The 20,433-nt window shown below is 44.9% G+C and overlaps 1 protein-coding gene across 1 annotated transcript; it reads left to right on the top strand.

Moving 5' to 3' along the window:
• The first annotated feature begins 4,659 nt into the window (after window positions 1-4,659).
• On the top strand, window positions 4,660-14,958 carry ATP6V1G1 (ATPase H+ transporting V1 subunit G1). The gene is made up of 3 exons (XM_025359044.1): window positions 4,660-4,980; window positions 9,508-9,608; window positions 14,140-14,958. Exons 1-3 carry the CDS (start codon window positions 4,899-4,901, stop codon window positions 14,311-14,313), a joined length of 357 nt encoding a protein of 118 aa, XP_025214829.1. The 5' UTR covers window positions 4,660-4,898; the 3' UTR covers window positions 14,314-14,958.
• Window positions 14,959-20,433: the final 5,475 nt, after the last annotated feature.

Here is a 20,433-nt window from a genome sequence, read left to right as displayed (position 1 = left end):
TGCCACTGCCCTGTATTATTCTTGTGTCAACATGGGGTCCAGATATCTAAATTCTTGTGAGTTGTGAGTACATTGTAAGCTAGTTACATGTGTTAACTGATTTAATCCTCACAATAATATTATTATACTATTAACTTCATTTTCTTTTTTTTTTTTTTTTTGAGACAGGGTCTCACTTTGTCACCCAGGCTAGAATACAATGTCGCAATCACAGCTCACTGCAGCCTTCAACTCCTAGGCTCAAGCAATCCTTCCGCCTCAGCCTCTAGAGTGCCTGGGACCACAGGCATGTGCCACCGTGCCTGGCTAATTTTTTGAATTTTTTGTAGAGAAGAGGTCTCATTGTGTTGCCCAGGCTGGTCTTAAACTGCTGGGCTTAAGTTATCCACCCACCTTGGCCGGCTAATTTCGTGTTTAACATATGAGGAGTTGAAGTCACCGCGTGGTTCCATTTGCTAAATTACAAGGCTGGGGATTTGAACCCAGGCCACCTGGCTCTCTTAGCCAAGGCAGTGAGAGGCTCCACCTACCTTAGTCCTAGCCGAGCTGGGGTGTATGAAGAACAACCTTGCTGCTTCTCCTTGTTTCCAGCTTGTGTATGAACAACCAGTCCTCAGAATGGAAACACTCCTTTCTTTGATATGCTAATACATTCCTTGGTCAGGGCAACAAGGCCTGAGATCCACTCTGTCTCCTTCAGATGACTGTCTGAATCTAGCTTACTGGTTCAAAACTTTCTCTCAGAGGACAACGGCTTCACCCTTATTTCCTAGTTATTGTGGGACACCTCCCCAGGGTACCCCAGTTCTGTCAACAAACACCCACTCAGATCATTGGAAATCCAAACCAGGCTAAAAATTTCAGAGGCGGGATTGTCTCATTTTTTTTTCTTTACACAATAAACTTTTGAAATGCTACAAGCAAAAAGAATTCTGGAATTTGTAGATATTTAGATGCTTTGAGGGACTGGGCTGTTAGAGGAACCCTAATGTGAAGGCTTTTGTTAAGTGGAGGACCAGATTTGTAAATAAACAATCACCCCCCAGCCAGATAAAAATAACAGCTTCCATTTCCTGGCTCTTACTACAGACTAGGAATTGCAAGAGCTTTACATCTGTCATTATCTCTCTCTAATAACACCTTTATAGAGGTATAATTCACATACTGTACTTTTAAAGTATGCAAATCAGTGGGTTGTTTTTTTTTTTTGTTTTTTTTTTTTGAGGAGTTTCACTCTTGTTGCCCAGGCTGGAGTGCAATGGCATGATTTCAGCTCACCGCAACCTCCGCCTCCCAGGTTAAAGCAATTCTCCTGCCTCAGCCTCCCGAGTAACTGGGATTACAGTCATGCGCCACCACAACCAGCTAATTTTGTATTTTTAGTAGAGACGGGGTTTCTCCATGTTGGTCAGGCTGATCTCAAACTCCTGACCTCAGGTGATCCGCCTGCCTCAGCCTCCCAAAGTGCTGGGATTACAGGTGTGAGCCACTGCGCCTGGCCGGTTTTTTTTTTCCTGTATATTCACAAGGGTATGAAGCCGTCACCACTAATTCCAGAATGTTTCCATCACCTGAAAAAGAAACCCCATGCCGGTTAGCAGGCACTCCCCCATTCCTCAGCCCCTGGTTAACCACTAATCTACTTTCTGCATCTATTTGACTATTCTGGATATTTCATATAAACGGAACTGTACAATGTGAAGTCTTTTGTGCCTGGCTTTTTTCATGTAGCATGTTACCAAGTTTCATCCACGTTGTAGCTTTATTTCCTTTTTATAACCAAATACTATTCTATTGTATGAATATGCTACATTTTGTTTATCTACTCATCAGTGGATGGACATTTGGGTTGTTTCCAGTTTGGGGGTACCATCATCTCTTTTAATCTTTATGCCACCTCTAGAAGTGTGTATTTCTGTCCTCCAATGATTGACAGAGTGAACTGTGTTTTCTTTCTTTTGATCTCTTTTTGTTTATACAGATGGGGCCTTCCTGCATTGCCCATGCTGGAGTGCAGTAGCCATTTACAGGGGCAATCATAGGGCACTGCAGCTGCTAATTCCTGGTCTCAAGGGATCCTCCTGCTTCAGCGTCCCGAGTAGCTGGGACTACAAGCACGCGTCACCATGCCCAGCTAATTTTTGTATTTCTAGTTGAGATGGGGTTTCACCATGTTGGCCAGGCTGGTCTTGAACTCCTGACTTCGTGGTCCACCGGCCTCGGCCTCCCAAAGTGCTGGGATTACAGGCGTGAGCCACCATACCCGGCCACTTAAAGTACATTTTAATAAAGAAATAAACGCTGGGCGTGGTGGTTCATGCCTGTAATCCCAACACTTTGGAAGGCTGAGGCTGGCGGATCACGAGGTCAGGAGTTCAAGACCAGCTTGGCCAAGATGGTGAAACCCCATCTCTACTAAAACTACAAATAAAATTAGCCGGGCGCAGTGGTAGGCACCTGTAATCCCAGCTACTCGGGAGGCTGAGGCAGGAGAATCGCTTGAATCCAGGAGGTGGAGGTTGCAGTGAGCCGAGATTGCACCACTGCACTCCAACCTGGGCTACAGAGTGAGACTCCATCTCAAAAAAAAAAAAAAAAAAAAAAAAAAAGAAAAGAAAAAGGAAAGAAAAGAAAAAAGAAATAAGGTACATTTGCGGAAGTATAATGACTAACTCTGTCAGATGTTATCTTATGTGTAAAAGAGGCAAGGATTAGTGTAATTTATCATTTAAGGAATATAGTAACTCAGGCAGGAGACATGGGGGCCCGTGTGTCCTATTCTGTTTTATCTTCAAAACATCTTTCTGGTCCTGTTTCTTACATCAGAACAGAACAGAATTTCTGTACCTTCTTTCCAACCCCACTGCTACGTCAATCAAATGAAAATGTCCTGAGCCATGAATCCAGCTCCTGGAGTGCAGAATCTTTCTATCAAGAAAAATTCTGGCATTATTTTATGTTCTCAGCACTCGCTGGACTCTAAGAGGTCACCTGGTCCTTTCCTCAGCCCACAAGATTCCTGAAGAAGAGCAGTAGCTCAGAGGTTTTACTCTGCAGTCCTGACTGGATTCAAATATCCTGTCTGTGTGTTAACAGGGGCATGACTTTTGGCTCAGAGACTTTGGGACTCTCTGAGCTTCAGTTTGGCCAATATAAAATGGAATTAGTAACAGCGAGGAGTGAGTGAAGCAATGACAAGGGCCTGTCATATTGTAAACTCAAACTCTGGCTTCGTATTTCCCTATTCACCGTGGATGGGGAGATGTCTCCGTGCCAAGTTGACCCCCTCCCCAACTCCGCACACGCTGGCCCTTTTCCCTAATCATCTCCCACCGCCTGCATCCCCCACTATGCTTTCCTGGGTAACTTCTTATTCTTCAGATCTTATTTTATTTTTAAAAAGTTAATTGTATTTTATTTTATTTTTTTTTTGATGGAGAGTCTTGCTGTGTCGCCCAGGCTGGAGTGTAATGGCGCAATCTCGGCTTACTGCAACCTCAGCTCCCGGGTTCAGGCGATTCTCCTACCTCAGCCTCCTGAGTAACTGGAATTACAGGCATGCGCCATCACGCCCGGATTTTCAGTAGATATGAGGTTTCACCAGGTTGGTCAGGCTGGTCTCAAATTTCTGACCTCGTGATCCGCCGGCCTCAGCCTTTCAAAGTGCTGGGATTATAGGCGTGAGCCACCGCGACTGGCCTATTTTAATTTTTTAATTTTAATTTTTTTGAGACAGAGTCTTGCTCTGTCACCCTGGCTGCAGTGCAGTGTCACGACCTCGACTCACTGCAGCCTCCACCTCCCGGGTTCAAGCGATTCTCGTGCCTCAGCCTACCAACTGTGATTACAGGCGCGTACCACCACGCCCAGCTAATTTTTGTATTTTTAGTAAAGACGGGGTTTCACCACGCCGGCCAGGCTGGTCTCGAACTCCTCACCTGAAGTGATCGGCCCACCTCGGCCTCCCAAAGTGCTGGGATTACAGGCTCGTGAGCCACTGCGCCTGGCTTTCAGATCTTATCTCAAACACCACTTCCTTGGTACAGCATTCAGAGACACATCCACATCCCTCTCCCGTTACTAAAGGTTCCTTCTTACGGCACCCTGCATTTTTCCTTCATGGCTTTATCACAGTTTGTAACTGTCTATTTATTTTAATTAACCTGTCTGTGTCCATAAACTGTGAGCTCCGCCGGGACCTGCTCTCTGCTATGTCCTCAGTATCAACAGTGGTCTAGGATCACAGCAGGCTTCCATCAAATATTTATGGGAAACAGTCCAGTCCATTCCTGAACTCGGGTTCAGAAAAGGATAGCGATCTGTCCGAAATCACACAGGTTAGCGGTAGACTTGATCCCAAGTCTCCTAACTGGCAACCCAAGACTCTACCCCTGGAACTGGCTAGAATCTTTCTAAACTACCCCCCGATAAAATTTTGAGTGCCAAAGAAAGTCCCAGAAAGGGAAGGAGTGAGCAGTGTGGAGAGTAGGAGGAAAGTGATTTGACTTGGCCCCTTCTCTCTTAACGTTAATGTGAGCATACTGCAAACTGAGGGACTATAACAATGACGACGTGGCAGAGCGGCTACACTGAGTGAACCGATGACCCGGCAGCCATGAAAAGAGGTTCGGGAGGGTAGAGGGGAGGAGAGTTGAGACCCTGCGCAGGCGCGGTCGAGGCGCTCCGCTCCTTTCTCCTCTGCCCCGCCCTATCTCTTCTAATCACAGAAGTCCAAGAGCAGTCAGCTGATGCTACGCTGAGCGGTCACGTGACAACGGGGGAGGGGCGAAGCGCAGGCGCAAGGAGCAGGCGCAGATGGTGGGCGGCTGTGTCAGCTGACCCAAGGGGCCTTCGAGGTGCTTTAGGCGGCTTGCCTTGGTCTCAGAATCGCTGCCGCCATGGCTAGTCAGTCGCAGGGGATTCAGCAGCTGCTGCAGGCCGAGAAGCGGGCAGCCGAGAAGGTGTCCGAGGCCCGTAAAAGTGAGTTTCAGGGTGGTGCTGCCCAGCGTGGCGCGAGTCGAAGGAAGACCGCTGGGCCGCAGGTGGTGGGTAGATTAGGCCCGAAAAACTGCGGGGTGCGGCCTTGGGTATAGTCGCGGAAGGTTGTGTGTTTCGAAGCTCTGAGGAGCTGAGGCTCTGGAAGGCTTGCGAATCGCCTGGAAGCCACGATGTGAGATGGTAAATTGGGCGTGGAAACAGTAATGGGTTACCGTCCTTGGGGCCTGGAGGCATGTGAAGTGGGCTCTCCAAACGGAGCTCTTTGTTCTTCCCCTCTCCCACTTAACGGCTCTGGGGTGGTCAGTCTCGGTGAATGGAGCCAGCATCCACACGGTTGCTTGGTCTGGAAACCTGGAGTCCTACTTGCCTCTTCTCTCTCCCTCGTTTGCCACCTTTAGTCAGTCGCCAAGGCTTGCGTATCTTTCACTTTTTCCTCCATGTCTACTACCAGCGTCTTAGTCCAGGACACTAGTTTCTCTAAAGGTACTGTGACTGTCTGAATCGTTGATTGGTGTGTGTGTGTGTGTGTGTGGTGGGGGGGAGGTGTCTGTGTTTCTGTGTAATATGTGGCAAGCGCAGTGCCCAGTGCATCAGTTGTCTCCCCTAACGTGGCATTCAGTGTCGCAGCGAAGGAAGCAGGTATTGGATCGCCTAATTAATTGCAGGAGAGATGAGGGCTGGAGTGGAGAAATGTAAGGTTGCTGAAGAATTTAAACAGGTGAGTTTAATCTAGACTGGGAAGTGGAGGAACCCGTTCTAGTCCCCTCCAATCAATCCATTCTCTCTGCAATCAGTCATCCTTCTAAAATGCAAAGATGTGACTTCCTGCTGGCAAGGAACAAAATAAATAAATGCAGATATGATTTTCCTACCGCCTTTGCAGTCAGACGTTTAGTGCCTGCAGAAGAAAGCTCAAATTCCTTAATGAAGTTGGGGAGGCTCCTGTGGGTCAGGCTTGGTCCTTTCCTCCAGCCATACTGAATCATTGTGGTCCCTTAGAAGCACCATGATTTCTTTCATCTGCAGGTCTTTGCAGACGCTGTTTCCTCTGATGGGAGAAGCCTTTTCCAATTCTCCTCCCCTTTGTTCTCTGACCCTTAGTCTTCCATCAGACCTGAAAATTTAGGAAGCACTTCTTCGGGGAAGCCTTTCCTGACTTATGCTTCTCGCCGGGATTAGGCTTGGAGTCCCTCCCAAGTGCTGATTTCTGCTACTGCCGTGCAATAACCTGTTTGTTTATATGGCTCAGTCACTCGACTAAGCTGGAGAACAGAAACTATGTCTCATTTAACTTTATGTATCCAGTTTCCCATCTGGTGAGAAAGATGCTTCTTTCCCTGTTTTACAGATGGTAAAAATGAGGCTCAGAAATGATTTGTCCATACCCTGGGAAGCAACATAGTTGGGACTCAGAAGCCTCTCTTTCCATGCAAGGCTAAGATACTGATCTTAGTAGTTCCTTGGTGGTTCTCCTAGTATAGGTGTTACTCTATCTGACGTCCAACTAGATTGCAAGCATGTCTCTTCTACTTGTGCAATTAGGGGTTGTGTGGTACTTGGAAAGCTTTTTTTTGAGGGTGTTGGGAATGGGAGGAAGCCTTTTGTTCTTGCTCCGGTGACTGGAAAGTTCTTTGTTCTTCCCAGAATATTTCCAGTCATGCCCTCGATAGAGTATTTTCAGAATGACTTCTCAGAGTTTGTGTTCTGATGGCTCATCAGTAACAGAAGTTGTATCTGTCGGGAGGGATAGGAGAATAGATTGGGGAAGTGCAGAAAAAAATGCTTGGAATATTGTAAGAATAATTCTGAGTACCCTGGCCAGGTAGGATTTATGTTTTATACCTTTATCCTGTCAAGCCTGGTGCAGGGTTTTGTGTATCTCAGGTAGCTGTGAATTTGTTTTAAAAAGTATTAGTTTGGCTGGGCGTGGTGGCTCACACCTGTAATCCCAGCACTTTGAGAGACCGATGTGGGTGTATCACCTGAGGTTGAGAGTTTGTGACCAGCCTGGGCAATATGGAGAAACTCCGTGTCTACTAAGAATACAAAAATTAGCTGCGCGTGGTGGTGTGCGCGTGTAGTCCCAGCTACTTGGGAGGCTGAGACAGGAGAAACGCTTGAACCCAGGAGGCAGGGGTTGCAGTGAGCTGAGATCATGCCACTGTACTCCACCCTGGGGAACAGAGGGAGACACCGTGTCCCCCCTCCCCCAAAAAAAAGGTATTAGTTTACGGCTAACATACGTCTCAGAATTTTTTTTTTTTTTTTTTTTTTTTTTTGAAGACAGCCTCACTCCGTCACTCAGGCTGGAGTGCAATGGCACCATCTTGGCTCACTCCAACCTCCACCTCCCGAGATCAAGAGATTTTGTGCCTCAGGCTCCCAAGTAGCTGGGATTACAGGTGCCCGCCACCATGCCTATCTCTATTAAAATACAAAAACATATAAATTAATCAGTACATAAATAAATACAAAATAAATTTTTGTATTTTAGTAGAGACAGGGTTTTACCATGTTGGCCGGGTTCGTCTCAAACTCTCGGCCACCCAAAGTGCTGGGATTACAGATGTGAGTCGCTGTGCCTGTCCTGTCTCAGAATTGTTAATAGTTAGGAGCAGAGGTATTCGGAAGAACTGCAGTTTGAAAAATTGCCTTTCTTGATTTATAATTATGGTTGACTTGCCCAGTTAAGAGTTGGGAAGAGGCACTATGTAAAATGGTCCCATCCAATTTTTTAATGAAATCATTGCGTTGGACCTTACATTTATTTTTTTATTTATTTTTATTGTTTTGAGACGGAGTCTCGCTTCGTCACCCCCAGGCTGGAGGGCAGTGGTGTCAGCTGACTGCAACCTCTGCCTCCTGGGTTCAAGTGCTTCTTCTGACTCAGGCTCCCGAGTAGCGCTCGCCACCACGCCCAGCTAGTTTTTGTGTTTTTAGTAGAGACGGGGTTTCACCATATTGGCCAGACTGGTCTCGAACTCCTGACTTTGTGAGCCGCCCATCTTGGCCTCCCGAAGTGCTGGGATTACAGGCGTGAGCCAACAACACGCCTGGCCTGGACCTTAAAATTTTTAAAGAGTTTGTGTTAATGGCATATTTCATTGGAGTGAAACAAAACACTGGCTCCCATATGTAAGGCCCAAGAAAAACAAGATTTAAGAGAAATACGATTTTCTGTTTAAATATTTTTTATTTTTAGAGGCCCCTATCAAAATTGAATGCTGAAGATGTTTGCCAAAGGCAGTAAACGGTATTATCTTGAGTTATAAATGCAGGGAGCCATGGGAGTTGGGAGTGATGTCTTGTGGAGCTACTGCATAATGTTTGGGCCATGAGTGTTTTTTGTAGATTGTTGGTTTCGAAAATATCTTTAGCTTTGAAATATAGCCCATTATAGCTGATGGGAGGATAGCATGTGAAGGATTGGGGTACAGGTGGCCGAAGCAGACAGTAATAGGCCAGAAATAATACTGGAGTGAACGTGGACTTGCAGAAATAGTCTTTGGAGTGCTTCGAGAGAGACCTGTTAATTGTTTCAGACTAGTGTCAGGGAATGTTGATGTCATGGGTCACTTCATTACAGGTCCAAAGTTCTGTTCTTAATCAGGAGGTGGAAGGTTAAGTTTGTTTTCATTTATCCACACGGGCTCTAGACAGTTGATATACAATGATGTATAACAAAGCCTAATTTTAGATGCAGGATGTCTTTTGCTCTGAATTAAATAAATAGGTTGATGGATGGTCTAGAACCCCTCTTTTTTTTTTTTTTTTTTTTTTTTGGTGAATGGAGACTCAAAGCAGAGGGTATATGTTGGCTGTCCTTGTGGTCTGTTTTCATGTAGGCTCTGACCAAACCTAGAGATTTTTTCCAGCTGTATGTTAAGCCACTCACTTCTAGAAACCAAAATACCTGTGTCTCCTCTTCTCTCAGCTGCTTGTGCAGTCTGACTGTACAGTGTTCCTCATTCAGCATTCCTTCGCAAGTCACCACTGTCATTACTTCCTTGTGACAGGCACTGCTTCTAGTTTCCAATGTTACATCATCTGGTTCATTAGTTACATTATAGGTTGATGTCCTTGGGAGCTTATTAGGCTTCTTGCTAAGCATCTAAGTAGGGTTGCAGCTTTAATGAGCAGCATACTTACATGTTTACTTCTGGAGAAGAGTTCCCTAGATGGTTAATGTTACTCATTCTATGTTCGTTCTTAATAGTTGAGATTGAGAGAATATTCTGACACATTCTACAATTTTTTTCCATCTTTTTAATGGGCTGTAGTTATAGAAGGTATTCATTTTTGTTTTGTCACTTTCTAGTTAAAAGTACAGCCTATAGGAGGGAGGAACCTGTACTATTTGTTAGCTCTGCATTCCCTCTTTCCCATGCACATCTCTTCAGACTGTGTCATAATTTATTCTTGGTTTATTGTTATAATATACCATCTGAGTCTCTGCTTGCTTTTCTACTTTTAACCACTTCCTGATACAGCTCTCTCCTTTGAAAACAGGAAAGAACCGGAGGCTGAAGCAGGCCAAAGAAGAAGCTCAGGCTGAAATTGAACAGTACCGCCTGCAGAGGGAGAAAGAATTCAAGGCCAAGGAAGCTGCGGTGGGGCACCATTTGTTTTTGTTACTGCTTTCGTCTCCTAATCCCCCGTCCCACCAAGGCTTTCAAAATAGCCAGCATAGCTCAGAGATGCTGGTTGAATTTTGAAAATGTGGTAGTCATGTGTTTTATTGACTGCTTAGGCATCTGTCTCTTAGGATGATCAGTTTTTCCACTCATATTGAGTCCTAATTTTCATTTATTCACTCATTTGACACATATCTGTTAGGCAGTTAACATGCCTCAGGTACTGTGCTAGATGCTAGGAATCAGCTGTGACCAGGAAGAGACATGGTCCCTTCTCTCATGGAGTGTAGCTTACCATCTGGTGGCCAGGGAGACTCAGTAATACAGTGCAAATCATGCAGAGCTACAACTGAAAAGTGCTGTGACGGTTGTAAACAAATCAAATGGAGCCCCACTTTAGTATAGTATATATAGTACAGACATTTACCAGTGATACAGGCTACAGTATGGTGCATACAATAATAGTACAAAAACAGAGAGTACAGAGGAGGCAGGGACAATTGTGGAAAGGGGAAAGGACAGAGGAGGGCTTCACAGAGAAAAGGAACTATCAGGACTCTTGGGTGCAGGTAACAAAATATAATTAAAACTGATTCTAAATGGAATGTAATGGCCTATATAATTAAAAACCCAAGAGCTTAAATAATATGCTCAGGACTTTCTCTCCCCTCTGTGTTTGGCTTTGTATCATTCTCAAGTTCTACATTGTGGCCTCTGGTAGTTCCAGCATACACACTTCCAGGCCCAAGTCCAGTGATTAAAGGCACATACCTCTCTCCTTGCATTAAGTAGCAAAAATTTTGATCAATTTTTAATTTTTTCTTTTTAAGAGACAGAGTCACATTCTGTCATTCAGGCTGTAGCTCAGCGGTGTGATCATAGCTCACGGTAGCCTGGAGCTCCTAGGCTTAAGCCATCCTCCCCTGCCCAGCCTTCTGAGTAGCTAGGACTATAGGCATGATCCATCATGCTCAGCTAATTTTTTTTGTTTTTGTAGAGATAGGGTCTTATTGTGTTGCCTTGACTGGTCTTGAACTCCTGGCCTCAAGTGATCCTCACATCTCGACCTCCCAAGCTGGATCATCTTTGTTCTTGGCAATTACAGTGCCATTAAAACTTGGCTGGGCACAGTGACTCACACCTGTAATCCCAACACTTTGGGAGGCTGAGGTGGGAGGATTGCTTGAAGCCACAAGTTCAAAACCAGCCTGGGCAATAAACCAGACCGTGTCTCTACAAAAAAAACAAGATAAATACAAATAAAACTTAACATGTTTCTTTGATTCTTGAACTGAGGCTGATAGGTGCTGTAAGTTGTCAGATTGCTCATAAAACAATGTAGAAATACCCTTGTGTGTCAGGGCAGCCATTTTTTTTTTTTGAGACGGAGTTTTGCTCTTGTTTCCCAGGCTGGAGTGCAATGGCATGATCTCGGCTCACCACAACCTCTGCCTCCCGGGTTCCAATGATTCTCCCGCCTCAGCCTCCCAAGTAACTGAAATTGCAGGCATGTGCATTCGGCTAAGTTTGTATTTTTAGTAGAGACGGGGTTTCTCCTTGTTGGTCAGGCTTGTCTTGAACGCCCGACCTCAGGTGATCCGCCTGCCCCGGCCTCCCAAAGTGCTGGGATGACAGGCGTGAGCCACCACACCCAGCACTTTTTTTTTTCCAAGATGGAGTCTTGCTCTGTCACCCAGGCTGGAATGCAGTGGCGTCATCTCGGTTCACTACAACCTCCATCTCCCAAGTTCAAATGATTTTCCTGCCTCAGCCTCCCAAGTAGCTGAGACTACAGGCGTGCACTAACATGCCTGGCTAATTTTTCTATTTTTAGAAGAGATGGGGTTTCATTATTTTGGCCAGATTGGTCTTGAACTCCTGACCTTGTGATTCGCGTGCCTCGGCCTCCCAAAGTGCTGGGATTACAGGCGTGAGCCACCACACCTGGCCCGTCTTCATATTTTTACATTCTTTTTTCTTTATTGTGGCACAGGCTTTGGAGGTCCCAATGACATGTGCCCTCATATTCTTACATTGTGTGTTGTAGTTGATTATAGAGATGGTACTGGTATTGCACTGTAAAGCACAAGCTCTGATTCCTTTTCTTCTTTCTTTCTTTTTTTTTTTTTTTTTTTTGAGACAAGAGTTTTACTCTTGTTGCCCAGGCTGGAGTGCAATGATGTGATCTTGGCTCACTGCAACCCCTACCTCCCAAATTCAAGTGATTCTCCTGCCTCAGCCTCCCGAGTAGGATTACAGGTGCCCACCACCACACCCAGCAATTTTTTTTTCTTTTTTCTTTTTGTCTTTTTAGTAGAGACAGGGTTTCGCCATGTTGGCAGGCTGGTCTCGAACTCCTGACTTCAGGCGATCCACCTGCCTCAGCCTCCCAAAGTGCTGGGATTAGAGGTGTGAGCTACCATGCTCAATCAAGCTCCGAATCTTTCTAACAGTGTTCCATTTATAACTTCTTTAGTTTTTGAGACAACTTAGCAGAGCCTGGCATATGGCTTATATTCAAGAAACAGGTAACGCGGTTCTGAACATAAAAGTATGAGTTAGCAACTGAGCTGTTATGAAATGCCCCGGGAGATTCCTGTAATATGAACAGTTATAGTATAGTATGAAGAACCCTAAGGGCACAGTGGCTCCTGCCTGTAATCCTAGCACTTTGGGAGGCCAGGGTGGGTGGATCATTTGAGCCCAGGAGTTCAAGACCTGCGTGGGCAACATGGTGAAACCCTGCCTCTACAAAAAACACAAAAATTAGCTGGGCATGGTGGTGCATACCTGTAGTTCCAGCTACTCGGGAGGCTCAGGTTGGAGGATGGCTTGAGCCCAGAAGGTAGAAATTGCAGTGAGCCGAGATCATGCCACTGCACTCCAGCCTAGGCAACAGAGTGAGACTCCATCTCTTAAAAGGAGAAAATGGAGTGATAAAGTCAGGCACAGTGGTGCACACCTGTGGTCCCAGCTCTGCAGGAGGATCTCTTGAGCTTGGAGTCTGAGGCCATCCTGGGCAACATAGTGAAATCCCATCTTTTTGGGGAAAAAAAATGGAGTGATAGCCTCCTTATAGGTCGTTGTGAGAAATAGGTAATGTGAGAGAATCTTTAGCAAATTAATGTTATACAAATATGAAGGGATGTTGTTATTAGCATATGTATATGTATAGTGAGGCAAGAACAGATTAGGTGAGTAAAAAGGGTCTGACACAAAAGTTATGTCTTCCAAAACCTTACAGGTTAAGTTCTAGTAAAGAAGGCACAGCAGTTAACAAAAAGCTGGTTGTACTGTGAAGACCATAGAAGGTAAAAGAAAATTCATGTCAGTGTGTGTGAAATTGCTAAGAGAAACTGAAGAGATAAGATGTTTACGATAAAAATTCAGGTAATAAAAAGGGGCAGGCCAAGGTGGGTGGATCATGAGGTCAGGAGATCGAGACCATCCTGGCTAAAATGGTGAAACCCTGTCTCTACTAAAAATACAAAAAAATTTAGCTGGGTGTGGTGGCAGGCGCCTGTAGTCCCAGCTACTCAGGAGGCTAAGGCAGGAGAAGGGCGTGAACCCGGGAGGCAGAGCTTGCAGTGAGCCAAGATCGCACCACTGCTCTCCAGCCTGGGCAACAGACCAAGACTCCGTCTCAAAAAAAATAAATAAATAAATAAAAGTGGGGGTGGTGGTGGGGGCCGCAATGAGAAATTAGTTTTCCTCTCTTTCAGATCTGCAGTACTCCTCAGAGCCAGTCACTGTTAACAGGTTTCTTTTTTAAATTCTTATAGAATATTTATATTTGCAAGAACAGATGTGACACACTGGTGAATCCACTGTTGAACTTAAGAACTAAAACACTAACCAATAATGGTGAAACTCCTTGTATATTACTCCTAAATTGTATCTTCCTTGTGTTTATTATTCTTACTTGTTTTGTTTGGAGATGGGGTCTTCTTGGAATTTTGCTCAGGTAGGGCTCCAACTCACCATCCTCCTGCTTCAGTGTCTCAAATAGCTGAGACTACAGGCATGCACTACCATGTCTGGCTTGTGTTTATTAAATTTAGGAATTTTTAAAAACCATGTATCTCCCCACATTTAAAACCACAGATACAAAAACATACCACATTGATACTGTTGTATATCTTGCTTATATTTTACAGTTCATTGCAATTCCTGAATAGTTCTCTTGTATAGAAGCAAGCTGAGTTTTTAGGTTGATTCCTGTCTTTGGTTAAGGCTATATAGCAGACTCTTAGAGGAGAGATGTGAATACATGTCTTTGGAATAATTTCCTAGCAGTGGAAATGCTGTGCAGTTTACTTTTGGTAGATGTGGCTCCCGTTGACTCAGGGAATACGTCACATGTGCTTCAGCCACAAGGTCACATTCTGAGTATACTGATTGGTGAGCCTGGGTTTCTCCAAAAGTCAGCAAGTAGCTTATGAGATGTACCTGACCAACCAGAGCATTGTTCTGATAATCCCTCTGTGGCATCGCTCCCCATCTCCAGGCATTGGGATCCCATGGCAGTTGCAGCACTGAAGTGGAGAAGGAGACCCAGGAGAAGATGACCATCCTCCAGACCTACTTCCGGCAGAACAGGGATGAAGTCTTGGATAACCTCTTGGCTTTTGTCTGTGACATTCGGCCAGAAATCCATGAAAACTACCGCATAAATGGATAGAAGAAGAGAGAAGCACCTGTTCTGTGGAGTGGCATTTTAGATGCCCTCATGAATATGAAGCTTTAGCACAGCTGTAGTTACATTCTTATGAAATGGCATTAAATTATTTCCATATATTATATAGTAGGACCTTCCACTTTTTGGGCAGTAGCAAATCTAGCTTTTTTGTACAAACTTAGAAATTATCTAAAGATTTCATCTTTTTACCTCATATTTCTTAGGAATGTAATGGGTATATGTTGTCTTTTTGGCAAGGTATATATGCCTTTTGGCTCAAGCAACATGTATATCACTGTTGACTTTTTCTTTCTTAGATCTAGTTTTAAAAAAAAACACCACATAACCATTCTTTGAAGAAAGGAAGGGATTAAATACTTTTTTTCCCTAACACTTTCTTGAAGGTCAGGGGCTTTATCTATGAAAAAGTAGTAAATAGTTCTTTGTAACCTGTGTGAAGCAGCAGCCAGCCTTAATGTAGTCCATTCTTGCTAATGGTTAGAACAGTGAATACTAGTAGAATTATTTGGGCTGCTTTTAGTTTCTCTTAATTAAAATTACTAGATGATAGAATTCAAGAACTTGTTACATGTTATTACTTGGTGTATCAGTAATCATTTAAAAGTAAAGACTGTGTCATGCATTTTTCTCCCGTTCATTTTTTTCCTTGTCTCCATGATGATCAATGGTTCATCATTTTTGATAATGCATAATGCACTTTGACCCAGATGGTCTGCATAATTTCACTTAGGACATTAGCGCACAAACAGCACACATATCACATACCCATTTATATACATAATTAGAAAATGTTCGTGATACATGCATCATATGATTTCACCCAACAAATGTTTTGGAAAACAGCAAGCAACTAGTCTGTAGTTTCTTTTCTCTAGAGAGCCTTGGCCTGGGGCAAGTTATTAAGCATATTTCCTTTCTGGTGGGCTAGATGATGTGCATTATACCTGCAGTACCTTCACACTAGCCCTTACAAGTTTTGTGTTTTTTTTTTTTTTTTTTTTCTTTATTGAGACGGAGTCTCGCTCTGTTGCCCAGGCTGGAGTGCAGTGGAGCGGTCTCGGCTCACTGCAAGCTCCGCCTCCTGGGTTCATGCCATTCTCCTGCCTCAGCCTCCCAAGTAGCTGGGACTACAGGCGGCTACCACCACACCCGGGTAATTTTTTGTATTTTTAGTAGACAGGGTTTCACCGTGTTAGCCAGGATGGTCTCAATCTCCTGACCTCGTGATCCACCCATTTCGGCCTCCTAAAGTGTTGGGAATACAAGTGTGAGCCACCACACCCAGTTAAATGTCCTGTGGCCCTCTTAGCCGAAAGTCTTTGGTTGCAAAAGTAATTGCTTATAGGTGAAAACAGTTGAAAGAACGTGGGATTTCCTTGGTCTGATACAAGACAAGACAACTAGATGACCTTAAAAACCCTCATATTTAATATGACTCAGGATTTTTTTTTCAGACCACTACTGTCTGTAGTTACTGTTATTTCTCTGTTCCTTTTTATAGAATTCCTCAAAAGAGTGACTGGATGAGGTGTTTTTTTTTGTTTGTTTGTTTTTTTTTACACTGTTAAAACCCTCAAGTCTTGCTATCCCACTGAAGCTGTGTGTCAAGATCAGCAATGCTGTCCAGGTTGAGAAAGCTCATCCTCTTCCTCCTTGACCTTCCGTACTCTGACAGGGTTGACCATTCCTTCATTTAACGACTTTTGTTTTTTTGAGAGGGTCTCGCTCTGTGACCCAGGCTGGAGTGCAGTGGTCTGGTGTGGTCTCAGTTCACTGCAACTTCCGTGTCCCCTGCTCAGTCGACCCACCTCAGCCTCCCGAGTACCTAAGACTACAGGCACACACTATCACACCCAGCTAATTTTTCTGTTTTTGTTTTTTTTTTTTTTAAGACGGAGTTTTGCTGTGTCACCCAGGCTGGAGTGCAGTGGCGCGATCTTGGCTCACTGCAAGCTCCGCCTCCGAGGTTCATGCCATTCTCCTGCCTCAGCCCCCCGAGTAGCTGGGACTGCAGGCACCCACCACCACGACCGGCTAAGTTTTTGTATTTTTTTTTGGTAGAGACAGGGTTTCACCGTGTTAGCCAGGATGGTCTTGATCTGACCTTGTGATCCGCCCACCTCGGCCTCCCAAAGTGCTGGGGTTACAGGCGTGAGGCACAGCGCCTGGCCAATTTTTCTGTTTTTAGTAGAGGCAGGGTTTCTCCATGTACCCTGGGCTGGTCTCAAACTTCTGGGCTCAAGCGATCCTCCTGACTTGGCTTCCCAAAGTGCCGGGATTACAGCTGTGAGCCACTGCACCCAGCCGACTTAGCTTCCATCATGCAGTATTATGCTTCATTGCTTCTCATTCATTCTCTCCCTCGTTCTTTCTTCAGCTTTTTTTTTTTTTTTTTGGAGATGGAGTCTTGTTACCCAGGCTGCAGCGCAGTGGCATGATCTCGACTCACTGCAACCTCCCGGGTTCAAGTGATTCTCCTGCCTCAGCCTTCCTATTAGCTAGGACTACAGGTATGCGCCACCACGGCAAGCTATTTTTTGTATTTTTAGTAGAGATGGGGTTTCACCATGTTGGCCAGGATGGTCTCAATCTCTTGACCTTATGATCTGCCCTCGGCCTCCCAAAGTGCTGGGATTACAGGTGCGAGCCACCACACTTGGCCTCCTTCTGCTTTTATCAGTCTCTTCACGCTGCTGATGAAGACATACCCGAGATGGGGAAGAAAAAGGTTTAATTGGACTTAAAAGTTCCACATGGCTAGGGAGGCCTCAAAATCATCGTGGGAGGCAAGACACTTCTTACATGGTGAGGGCAAGAGAAAAAGAGGAAACTCCTGATAAACCCATCAGATCTTGTGAGACTTAATATCACGAGAATAGCACGGAAAGACCAACCCCATGATTCAATTACCTTCCCCGGGTCCCTCCCGCAACATGTGGGAAATCTGGGAGATACAATTCAAGTTGAGATTTGGGTGGGGATGCAGCCAAACCATATCATTCTGCCCCTGACCTCTCCAAATCTTATGTCCTCACATTTCAAAACCAATCATACCTTCCCAACAGTCCACCAAAGACTTACTTCAGCATTAACCCAAAAGTTCACAGTACAAAGTCTCATCTGAGACAAGGTATGTCCCTTCACCTATGAACCTATAAAATCAAAAGCAAGCTAGTTACTTCCTAGATACAATGGGGGTACAAATATTGGGTAAACACAGCCATTCCAAATGGGAGAAATTGGCCAAAACAAAGGGGTTACAGGGCCCATGCATGTCTGAAATCCAGCAGGGCAGTCAAATTGTAAAGCTCCAAAATGATCTTTGACTTCAGGTCTTACATCCAGGTCACACTGATGTAAGAGGTGGGTTCCACCCCTGCGGCTTTTGCAGGGTACAGCCTGCAATGATCCTGGGCAGCTCTACCCCTGTGGCTTTGCAGGGTACAGCCTCCTTCCCAGCTGCTTTCATGGGCTGGTGTTGAGGGTCTGTGGCTTTTCCAGGTGCACAATGCAAGCTATGAGTGGATCCCATTCTGGGGTCTGGAGAACGGTGACCCTCTTCTCAAAGCTCCACTAGGCAGTGCCCCAGTAGGGACTCTGTGTGTGGCTCTGACCCCACATTTCCCTTCCACACTGCCCTAGCAGAGGTTCTCCGAGGGCCCCACCCCTGCAGCAAACTTTTGCCTGGGCATCTAGGCATTTCCATACATCTTCTGAAATCTAGGCAGAGGTTCCCAAACCTCAATTCTTGACTTCTATGCACCTGCAGGTTCAACATCATGTGGAAGCTGCCAAGGGTTGGGGCTTCCACCCTCTGAAGCCACAGACCGAGCTGTACATTGGCCCCTTTCAGCCAGCCATGGCTGGAGGGGCTGGGACATGGTGCCATGTCCCTAGGCTGTACACAGCACAGGGACCCTGGGCCCAGCTCATGAAACTACTTTTTCTTCCTGAGCCTCCAGGCCTGTGATGTGAGGGGCTGCTGTGAAGGTCTCTGACATGGTGTGGAGACATTTTCCCAATGGTCTTGGGGATTAACATTAGGCTCCTTGCTACTTACGCAAATTATTTCTGCAGCCAGCTTGAATTTCTCCCCAGAAAATGGGTTATAATTTTCTATCAAATAGGCTGCAAATTTTCCAAACTTTTATGCTCTGCTTTCCTTATAAAACTGAATGCCTTTAACAGCACACAAGTCACCTCTTGAATGTTTTGCTGCTTATAGAAATTTCTACCAGATACCCTATATCATTTCTCTCAAGTTCAAAATTCCATAAGTTGCTAGGGCAGGGGTAAAATGCTGCCAGTCTCTTTGCTAAAACATAGCAAGAGTCACCTTTGCTCCAGTCAAGTTCCTCATCTCCATCTGAGACCACCTCAGCCTGGACCTTATTGTTCATATTGTTATCAGCATTTTGGGCAAAGTCATTCAACAAGTCTCTAGGAAATTCCAAACTTCCCCACATGTTCCTGTCTTCTTCTGAGCCCTCCAAACCGTTCCAGCCTCTACCTGTTACCCAGTTCCAAAGTTGCTTCCACATTTTTGGGTATCTTTTTAGCAGCACCCCACTCCTGGTACCAATATATTGTATTAGTCTGTTTTCATGCTGCTGATGAAGGCATACCTGAGACTGGGAAGAAAAACAGGTTTAATTGGACTGATAGTTCCACATGGCTGAGGAGGCCTCAGAATCATGGTGGGAGGTGAAAGGCACTTCTTACGTGGTGGAGGCAAGAGAAAATGAGGAAGAAGCAAAAGCAGCCTGAAAACCCTATCAGATCTCATGAGACTTATTCACTATCATGAGAACAGCACAGGAAAGACTGGCCCCCATGATTCAATTACCTCCCCCTTGTTCCCTCCCACAACACGTGGGAAAGTTGAGACTTGGGTGGGGACACAGCCAAACCATATCACCAAGGTTTTGTTCTTGGACTTCTCTAATGTTCTATTGGTGAGACCACATTCATTTCCTGGCTTTATTACCTATACTGAAGACCCAAATTTGTATCTCAAACCCATTTCTCCTGAGCTGTAGTCATTAAATTGCTTATTTTGATATTTTGACTTGGATGTCTGGTAAACATCTCCATCTTAACATGTCCCAAACTGTATCCAGTTTTGTTAAGGCTTTACTCTCCTTATTGCTAAGTGTAGCAACTCCTAATCTCTGCCAACTGCAAATACAGATCTACCAAACTGGAGAAACATGAAGCAACACTCATGTTCAAGGGCTTAGACTCAATTTTTAAATGGGATGCCACCAATATTTTTATTCTGGATTAATAGAGTTGTGCCTATTTATATAACTGCTTGACTATTAATACTGAGCCAAGCAACTCAATGTTGCTAGTCACAGAAACCAACAGCAGAGAGGTTTTATTTTTTTGAGATGCTCTTTCACCCAGGCTGGAGTGCAGTGGCACAACGATCAGGGCTCACTGCAACTTCGACCTCCTGGGCTCAAGCCATCTGCCTACCTCAGACTCCGGAGTGCAGGGATTACAGGCATGAACCGCCATGCCTGGCCGGGAGGGTTTCTTTTTGTACACTTAATACATTATAGGGCTTTGTAGCAGTGTCCCTGGCCTCTACCCACTAGATGCCAGCAGAACCCCTTCAGTTGTGACAACAAAAAAATGTCTCCAGATATTGTCAAATGTCCCCTGGGTGCCAAAAACCACCCCCACATTAGAGAAGATAAGGCACTATACAAGGTGTCTGGAACATTCTAGGTACTCAGCAAATGTTTCCTAATTTTCTAAAATTTGCTGTCCTTTTCTCAGACTAATCATTCTTGAGTACAAGTTTAATAATAGCTGCATTGGTCAGGACAGGACAGGCTCTGAAATCTCTGTGGCTTAATGTAACAAAGGTTTATTTCTTGCAAAGTCTGATACAAGTTGGGTGACGTCAGGGCAACTGTTCTCCATGTGACCACTCAGTGATTTGGATTACTTCCGGTTTGTGTCTCTACCATCTCATCACATTCCATTATTTCAGTAATGGGAAGAAAAAGTTGGCAAGCATGCATCAGCTCTCACCTGCTTCAGTCCTCAAATGACACTTGTTCTCAGCTCATTGGTGTAGGTCACGTGTCA

Source organism: Theropithecus gelada, chromosome 15 (genome assembly GCF_003255815.1).
Source record: "Theropithecus gelada isolate Dixy chromosome 15, Tgel_1.0, whole genome shotgun sequence".
Taxonomy (NCBI): domain Eukaryota; kingdom Metazoa; phylum Chordata; class Mammalia; order Primates; family Cercopithecidae; genus Theropithecus; species Theropithecus gelada.
Note: the sequence above shows the minus strand (reverse complement) of the source record. Positions and strands in the feature narration are given on the sequence as shown.

Coding starts and splice junctions, on each gene's coding strand:
- ATP6V1G1 (XM_025359044.1), top strand. CDS start 4,899: ATGGCTAGTCAGTCGCAGGGGATTCAGCAGCTGCTGCAGGCCGAGAAG. Junction 4,981..9,507: donor GGTGTCCGAGGCCCGTAAAA/GTGAGTTTCAGG, acceptor CTTTGAAAACAG/GAAAGAACCGGAGGCTGAAG. Junction 9,609..14,139: donor TCAAGGCCAAGGAAGCTGCG/GTGGGGCACCAT, acceptor CCCCATCTCCAG/GCATTGGGATCCCATGGCAG.